The sequence below is a fragment of the Argentina silus genome (genome assembly GCF_951799395.1).
Source record: "Argentina silus genome assembly, chromosome: 3".
Taxonomy (NCBI): Eukaryota; Metazoa; Chordata; class Actinopteri; order Argentiniformes; family Argentinidae; genus Argentina; species Argentina silus.
Window position 1 is genome coordinate 15,636,114 of NC_139657.1, and position 9,685 is coordinate 15,645,798.

Sequence of the window (9,685 nt, forward strand, 5' to 3'; positions counted from 1 at the left end):
CTGAAATGCCGAGCCTTCAATGCGTCCAGGGCACGAGCGAGCAAGAGAGCGCACCAGAAACCAAACAGACGGATTTCTGTCACAGTAATCCGTGGAGCTCCGTGCTCAACAATCCCACTGAATGAGCCTACCTCACTTCGCTCCCTCGCTCCCTCGCGCCCTCGCCCCCACCCCCCACCACCCCCGCCCGCCCCCCACACCCCCTCCGCCTGTATCCCCCCTTTCTCTCTCGTGCTTTGTAATGTCGATTCTCGTTGGTTGATGATACAATCTGACGCCCCCCGACTCATTTTTAAACACACATTCGGCAGGCCCATTAGTTTTGAGGAGTTACACTTTGTGGTCTATAAACTGATGTAGGCCTTCTTATTATCTCAGTTTTATTTGTTTAATCAGTTCTAATGTGTGAGGTTTGCCACTATCCTATTTTTAGATTAAAATCTGTTGGGTCTATCATGAGGAAACATGCAATAGCATTAGGATCCAATTTCAGTTCCAAGTAAAAACAGCCATTCAGTCTCTTACCACATGGTTTTGGCAGATTCTCCCACAGATCATAGGACCACAGAGGATAACATGAGAGTAGAGAGCAGCACAACACAACACATTGCCACATAGACCAAGCCTCACATAAATTCTGTAAGAATGCAGACCTCAAGTTAATAGAGAACTTACAGTGTTGCAATACTAGATGGAATATGGGGGAGAGGGGAGATGGGGGGGGGGGGAGGGGGGTGGCGGCACGGAGAGACAGAAACGGGTGTAGAGTAGTATCTCGTGCATTTACAAACCTGTGACATTAGACTGTGCACTATCTGGACCAAATTATTTTGCGTGTGGGCTGCTGTCCAGTCGTATTTAGTGCACATCCTTTGGTCTATATCTGGGCTGGCATATCTCATCTACACTCCTCTATTTCTAACAAAAGCATGTGTCTTCTATTACATTTTAATGTGTAATCTTATTTCTACTATAATTTACCTCACAATGTAAATCTTTGTTTCCCTTCTGGGATTTATAGGGATGCCCTCATACAAAGGGAAGCCAAACATCTCAGTATGCTACAGTTGTATGCATAACAGAGGTGGGAACAGCTACACTACTGTACATGATAGAGAGCATACTTGTACTCGTAGATACTGTATGGTAGAGAGGGAGATACTATATCATCCACAACTTGTAGGGCAGAATCCTGGCTTGCTCTGAGGTACTGTATTGATTGAAATGGTAGATTTACTCAAAACCCACACAAAATACATGACTAATCCTATTAATGTGACATTGAATTTGGACATCATTGGAATGCTGTACATATTTCATCAAGGTCTGATCCATTTACCATCCCTCTTGTATAACATCGCAGCTTAAAGCATGTATTTATGCATGTTGTTGCCCTCTTTGGCAACACAAAAGATCTGAAAACGTACAATATACTTTGCTTTCTAATAGTGGAAGACTGGTCCACAAAACGTACAAGTGAAGGCCAGTGCTCGGATTTTAGAAAGCGCCTTGTCTGGACCAAAACAGCACTCCCCAATGAATGTTCTTTATCATGCAATCTCATTCCTTGATCGCTACCGAGTTATCATGGCCATTCAGCACTATTTTAAAGCTCAAATCTACCTACTGGAGCTTTAAATCCTCACCCCAATGTGTATTACATTAATGGTTGCCATTACCAGTCTTTCCCCAGGGTGTCCCCTCAGTGCTGGGCCTTTATTGGTATGGCTGCAGGGTGGAGATTGCCTTTGCTTTGCAGACTGAACTCAGTCACTAAACCTGTTCAGTGTCATACCAAGGCTACTCCCGCCTGGCCATTGACAAGCTGGTGTCTCAAATGCTCTCTCAAAAGGCCTTGTGTCTCACATTCATGTGTCATATTTCATATTAAAATTGTATCTCAGATTGTCTTACAACAACATCATTGTTCTTATGTGACCCACGTCACTTCAACTACAGAGGATAGAGTCGGGCTATTTATCAGGCTATTTATCGTATTTTATATGATAAATATTCTCAGGCAGATTCGATAGGGAGTTGTATTTATGCAGGGACATTATGTGTTTTATGTATGAGTATGTGTGTGAGGAAGGAAATGGTACGAGGGCTATATGTAAGGTGCACACGACCCAGTCATGAAAGGATCATTAACCCAGTGCCGATAGCCTCAGAGGAGCAATCAGAGAACCTCTGGGTTTGTCACTAACGCCTTACAGAGTCATAAAGCCCCGGAAAGTCATAAAGGTCCCTGGAAATACCTCTGGGAGTGTTGGGTGTGAGGGGTTGGAGGGGGTGTAGTGGAGTGGGGGAAGGGTGAAGCTCAAGACTGAACCATAAGCCTCCTCATTTTTGGGGAGCGGGGAGAGATTGAAACAATAATAACAGCAGCTAAACACAGTGTAATACTGGTAACCTGTTTCATAGCTCTGGCTCATCACTGTGTTTATAGCAGTGGTATCATATCCAGGGCTTCTAATGTATCCTAGAAAGCCCGGCAGCAGTTACCAGTTCCAGAATTCATTACGCGCTTTCTACGGCTGTGGCAGCGGAATAAACCAAGCTGTAATAAATCACATTGTCACCTCTGCCTCCACAACCTCCGTCAAAGGCCTGCATATGGATGAGTGATGGTGAAATCACACTGAGAGCCTCGAAAACAGCACAACATTGCTGTGTGTGTTTGTGTGTGAGTGGGTGGGTGGGTGCGTGCATGTGTGCATGTGTGTGTGCATGCTTTTGTATTTTGTACGCTTACAAATTTGAATGTATACAGTATGCAATGCCTATGTGTGTGTCTGAATGTGTGTGTGTGTGTAAGCTGTATGTGTATGCTTGTGTGTACAGTATATGTAAGTGCCTGGATATGAGTGAATAATATCTGTGCTCTGTTTGTTGCCTATAGCCCCTCATCGTGATGCATGGAGAGGAAGGGGCTGGGGAAAAGGGGTGGCAGGGTGGGTAGATGAGGAGCTTGAGGGTGGTGGGGGGTTGAGGGTGGGGTTAGGATGGGGAGGTAAAGACCTCACAGAACACCTGCAAGGTTAAATGTAAATGAAGTCTCTATGGCCATGACAGAACCCTGAGGACATCAGAGGAGCAATCTCACGCTGCTGCCTTGTCGACAGGATGGAGAGAGATCTCTTTGTTCTTTCATTCTCTTTCGCTTGAAAACCAATGAGTGTATTGCGTGTAGAGCCATCAGCGCCAACAGGGTGAGTCAAGACGGATCTCTCTCCTCTATTCTAAAGAACACGCAATGCTGGCGACATCGATAGTGCAGTCGGGCCTGAGTGGGAAACTGGACTGTGAACGAACATTTTGTGTATATCTGGGTGTTAAGTGCCTTGCCCCTCTGCCTCTTCAGTGCAAACTATAGAGCCCTCATGGCATCACTTTCTCAGCATTGTCAGGTACTTAGTTTCTACGGATGGCGTGGTCCAGCTCTAGTTCCCAGCCAGTCAAGTTCTGGGTAAGTGTTGGGCATTTCCCTATTGACGATGCCCTATGAGCTAACAGGGGCCTGAGAAAGAGCCTGGTTCCAGTTGGTGGAGGAGCTCTCACCTCCGGGAATTCTGGGGCTAAATGAAGCTCTTGTCCATTTCCAGTAAACAGGGGAAGAAAGGGATGCAAAAGCTTTCATAAATGCTCTTCCTGTGCAAAACGATGTCGCAATGTTACGTTTTCCAACTTCCTTCACACTCCAAATAGCATAATATCCTTTGTACATGTTGTTCCTGCCAGAGCAGAGACGCAATGGAAGCCTTTACCAACCCCATCTCATTCTCACAATTCATAGAGTGTGTAAACAAGAGGAATTTATCTGCCAACCACACACACATGGAAGGCAGATCCCCTTCATCAGTATTCAATCAACTGCAGATAGTGGTTTTCTGCAATGCACTTTCAGAAATGATTTTGATTTTCCCAGTGTGGCTCAGTTGGAAGGAGTTGACTCATGTTTTAGGAATACGCGTTGGATGTTTTCTATGCCAGGATCACTATCAGAGCTGAACAGGTTACACCTGCTAGGACAAGAAAGATAAGAACTACCTAACTACTCTGAAGGTATCAACGATTTGCCTCACTAACTTGTCTTAACTTGCAACATTGCTGAGGCCTGACTATTTCTTTATGATGACACACAGGCTTAGCTTTCTAGCTTACTAAATAGCCGGCTAGCACCAGCCTGCTTTGCTAGCTAGCTAATTATAATTCTTTCAAGCAATATAATTAGTTTATATTAATTTGTAATTAGAAAAAACTCCTTAGGCACAATAGCTATCTGGCCGGCCAGCTATCCTTCCAAATAAAAGCTGTGATTCACTCATGTGATTGGGCAAATGAGAAGGTTGGGCAAATAAGAATATCGGGCAAAATGCCTCCTGTTGGCAGCAAAATTGTCCCAGTAGGAATTGGTCATTAGATTTCCCTTCCTCTATCTCTCTATCCACCTCTTCCTCTCTCTTTCTCCCCACCTTTCTTTTTCAGAGTCGTCCTTTCTTCCCATGATTAATGTGTGTGTGTGTGTGTGTGTGTGTGTGTGTGTGTGTGTGTGTGTGTGTGTGTGCGCGCGCGTGCGTGTGGATATGTGTGCGTGCATGTGTGTGTAAGAGAGAGAGAGAGAGAGAGAGAGAGAGAGAGAGAGAGAGAGAGATTACAGGGTGGGGGAAGGGAGTTTAACGGCAATGTATGGAAGAGAACAAAACACACACACACGCACACACACACACACACACACACACACACACACACACACACACACACACACACACACACACACACACACACACACACACACACACGACATACAATATATCCCATTGGTTTGTGCTTTGATCTCTTTCTGTATCATTCCAGACCAGGTTGACACCTCTGCCCACCTGGGGTGTGGTAGCTGTGGTCCATGGTGGCTAGTCCTCCTCCTATAGAGATCCATACTGAGTAGTCTCTCATTCTATCACCACATCTCACAATTCATTAGTTACTACAAGGAAAATCAGCCCCTTTGTTCTCAGGGGGAAGGGAGTTCCGTATTCATGGTTACAGTCTGTGGTGGTATGGTTGGTGATGATTACATAGCAAGTACCACATTTTAGTGCACCACTATATAAAACATGAGCATCATAAGTATAACAAGATGATCTTACAATATTCTTAATCAGGTTGCGGATGACTTTAATATCGTTTTTAGCAAATAGACACTATATAATCATGTTAGTATATAGTAGGGCTGTAAAGATTAATTGATTAATCAAATAGATAAATCAACTGTTCTTTGGTTGATAACACATTTTTTAAACAAATTAATCTGATTTCTACAGGGGCAAGGACAAGAAGTTAAAGCTAGAGTGAGTAGTATGTAGCCATGGAGTACTGTATCAAGGACGCTTGGTTCCAGCAAGTCCTTTTGTCTTCATCTATGGGAATGAAATGGGTAGATAAATTAACTATAATGAAAAGATTAATCAACATATTGCTTTAATTGACTGACAGCCCTAGTATATAGTTGGAGATCATTTTTCATAACAATTATGCAGGTAAAATACAGTCAATACATCTACACCAATAATGTAGATGTAGTATTTATCTACAATCAGTGCATCTTCAGTAAGTAGGGGTGGGGTGAGTATCGATCGAGTTGCTCTTCAGACTCACACTAGCTGAGCTGATACGCTCATGGCAGGCTATCCCCTTCATGGAGATGTGTGTTTTTATACTGCCACCTGATGGCGGTAAGGAACCATTACACATTCTCAACCAACCCTGTCATCTCTCTTTTTCTTTCTTTTTTTATCGCTCTGCATGGGCAGGTACACACAAAAAGGGACACACACACACATCTATGAATCATTTTCAATAATGATTTCAATGTATGGTTGTTTGAATGCTGCATTTAATTGTGTTTGACCTGACCTGGACTAATTAAAATGTTTTATCTCAGGCCAAATGTGTGTCTGATTTACATAGCAAGCGGCAGGTTTTCCTCTCTGACCTCCATTCATCATAATGTTATGGGTCTCCTCTGAATTAATATCACCTGAAGGCACACAGAATCACACTTTTGATGAATAATCCCAGCTCGACTACAGTGTATTTACGCCACAACCACATATATTTAATAAAAAATGTCAGGACTTTACTGTCCTTCTATACAATATGTACATCCCTTGAGTCATGTGAAGAGCAAGAATAATAATACATTACATTACAGTATATGTACATACCAAAGAATACAATGAGAACCAGAATTGCCCAGAGGACTTGGAGGAACTGGTTCTTTGGTCAATTTCAAGTCTATAGCATCAGGTGAAAGGACCTGAATAATGAAGTACTGTGCTGAGGGTTGGCCGATGGCCATATCCACTATGTCAGCGCACTGCGCAGTCCAGTGTTACTTCTGCTCTTACTGACCACACTCCTTGAGGAAAAGAGGAGGAGAGAGGGGAATAGGAAGAAGAGGAATATGGTGAGGCAGAGATGGGCAAGAAAGAGAGAGAAGGAAGAAGATGAGGGGTGAGAGAGAGATAAAGAGACATACCGGGAGATGAAGAGTCCTGAAGTCTGTTTTATTTTATTTCATATTGCTTTCTATCCAGTCTTTGAAGTTGGCCGTGTGTGTGTACACTGTGAAGAGTTCTGGGTCACACTCTCCCTGGTCATACCCGAAACTCACCAACCCCAGGAGCCGCCACACCCCTTTTATTTCATCTTGCCCCCCTGGGGGGTCCTGGGCCTTGTTGGTAGGGGATGTGGTCGGGGCAGGGAGGATCAGGATACCCCCAGTGTCCGCGGGGCAGATGTTAGACGGGCCATAGTCTGGTCGCTGGTGGCCACATAGCATGTTGTCCGTAACGCTCACAGGTACCCCGTTCCGGGCGTACTGCCGCTCACAGGGCACCACGTCAGCTAGGTGCACAACACCCACCCTAGCCCGCTCCTCTTCCCCGATACTGGGGTCTGGCAGTGGGGCCCAGCCCATCACCAGGCCCTGCTTAGAGGCTACCTCTCCCCCCTGGGTGTTTGGGAGGCAGACAGGCAGAACTTGCTCCCCAATCCGAGCCTTGTCCAGCAGCTTCAATACAGCCAGGTCTGAGTCCAGCACCAGCGGGTCATAGTTAGGGTGGACAGAGATGGAGGCAACCTGAGGGTTCAGAGGAGAGAGGCGTTAGAGAAAGAGAAGAGAGAGGGGGAGGCTGCAGATAGGAGGAATGATCTTAGAGAGAGGAAAAAATGGTCTTTGGAAAAAACGAATGGTCAGAGAAAGGAGGGTTCATCAGAGAGAGAGAAAAAGGGATGGCTAGAGAAAGAAGAGATGAACAGCGAAAGAAGAGATTGGAAATAAGAGAGACCGTGTGCCAAACTCAACAGCAGGGGCACAGATTGGCTCTCTGTGTGACTATAAGCTTTTCTTGTTACCTGGCAACCCAATGACTCACTGACAGTCATGTGCAGAGAAATTAATTAATATGCTCTCCTGCACAGTGCTCTCTTTGGGAAATGTGTTATGACGCACAAAACAGTAATACTGTATTTTTTCAAATGTCATAGTTAGTTGTAGGCTTAATGGTATGTTACTTGCAGTTGGGCAAAGATTTGATAATATAAGTGTCTAGTTATGAACCGTATAGCAAGTCTTATAGGTGGTGGACCATGGGCTTTTTCCACCCCATGTACCCCTCTCTGATCCCCCATCACCACACTCACCCTGAGATGCTGCAAACCCTTGGTCTCCCTGAGGTCACTGCGATAGTTCTTCCCCAACACCACCTTGAGTTTGGCCGTGTCCAGAGGGTACAGCTTCCCCAGCTCAGTCACACAGTGGGCTGCAACCACGACACTACGCTGGTTCACCAGGGCCCCGCTGCACACCAGCTGCCAGCCAGAAGTCTTGTCCTGGGCCCCGGCCCCGGCCCCAGCTCCTGCCCCATCCCCATCCCCACCTCCTGCCCCCTTCTTCAGTGACCCTGCCAGGCTGGCTGTCTTGTCCCCTTTGGTGACGGCTCCGTTGGTGGAGCGGTGGTAGATGGCGGCCAGCCAGGGCCAGTGTGACTCTGCTGACCTCTCTGGGTCAAAGGTCGGATGCTTCCCACACACTGCCAGGATGAGATGGGAGGAGAGGAGGAGAGAGAAATATGGAAAGAAGGGTGTAGGAGAGAAAAGGGTGGGCAGGAAAAGGAAGATATTAGGCTTCCAATTTTCCGGAGTAATACATCAACACTTGATATTTCATGAGTGATTCATCCCACAACACCCTTTGCTTGATTTATATGCTTTGAGTCTTGTGCCCTTTCTACTAGAGCATGCACAGGGAGAAACAACCTCTCCTTGTTATGAGTAACAGTACTCTGCTGCCCTCACCTGGTGAGCAGGAGACATGACGCCCGCTCCACTTCCCTGTCTTGAGGCAGGTGCGGCGTGCGCTGCCAGAGTGGTGGTAGTATGGAGAGGCACACTCATACTCTATGTGTGTGTAGAGGTGATGGAAGCCCTGAGGCAGCTGGGATAGGACCGGAGGACTTTTGGTGGGACCGACGGACGGAAACTCCCTCCCAAACCCAGAGTAGAGCTTGTGCACAGGGGTCTTCCTGAGGGAGAGAGAGGGGGCCACAGAAATGTCCTTATTGAAATGACACACGTGGGTTCCAGTGTGATTAAGTAGTGTGTGTTTTAAAGTGTAATATCAGATAGACAAACTCGTGGTTCAGTGGTTGACACTGATCTGTTATTGTTCTCAGGTTCTATGTGCATAATGATGATCATAAACAAATGTCTAGTGTTAACATTTATAGTATATGGTTATGTCTCATTTTTATATGAATGTGGTTTGGATATATGGTTTGCTAACACACATAACAATATAGAGCTGATATACTACATATGCTTGTGTCTGGCACTTTTATGAATATAATGTAAATCTTTATGTCCGCTATGTAACATTACACCTAACTGCATTGATATGCATACCTGGATGGGGCCTGTGGCGGCAGGACTTTCTGTCTCACCAGCTCTGAGACCTTGGGCTCTCGACAGGCTGTTGACACACACACAAACACACACACACACACACACACACACACACACACACACACACACACACACACACACACACACACACACACAGACACACAGGGTTCTCATTAACACCTACTGTCAGACAGCTGCTCAGATTATGATCATGAATGGAGGTTTGATTAGAGGAGATGACAGAGTCTGTATAAAATGCCAAACTGGCAGGGGTGCCATATCTCTGTCTCAGATAACCACTATTTAGAGGAACAGACAGACAGACAGACACAAACACACACCCACACAAACACACACACACACACAGAAACTTCAAACTACTAATCCATTCAGTGCAGTACCTACCTCTTACACACAGGGGTTGAGTGCCATCCCATGAGCCATTTGGCTGGCAGGTGCGATGGGTTTCACCACTCAGGGCATAGGAGTGATTACAGAAGAACTCCACTGTCTCAGGTACCAGCCCTGGCACCAGCTGGTGATACCCATGGTAGAGCCGGGGGAGAGGAGGACAGCTCTTGTCTGTCGGTGGAAAGGGAACAGAGAGAAAGAGAGAGAAAGAGAGAGAGAGAGAGAGAGAGAGAGAGAGAGAGAGAGAGAGAGAGAGAGAGAGAGAGAAAGAGAGAAAATATATGTTACTCAGGCCCGTCCTCTGATTTCT

General features: G+C 45.8%; 1 protein-coding gene across 1 annotated transcript in view; it reads right to left on the bottom strand.

The window, feature by feature from the left end:
* Positions 1-5,998: 5,998 nt before the first annotated feature.
* pamr1b (peptidase domain containing associated with muscle regeneration 1b) overlaps positions 5,999-9,685 on the bottom strand; it is a gene marked incomplete at its 5' end in the record, with an annotated part of 27,662 nt that continues 23,975 nt past the window's right edge. The window contains 5 exons of the mRNA XM_083666470.1: positions 5,999-7,141; positions 7,705-8,093; positions 8,359-8,585; positions 8,965-9,031; positions 9,370-9,541. Coding sequence (XP_083522596.1) covers positions 6,572-7,141; positions 7,705-8,093; positions 8,359-8,585; positions 8,965-9,031; positions 9,370-9,541 — 1,425 coding nt within the window. The 3' untranslated portion in view covers positions 5,999-6,571. The remainder of the gene's footprint in view (positions 7,142-7,704; positions 8,094-8,358; positions 8,586-8,964; positions 9,032-9,369; positions 9,542-9,685) is intronic.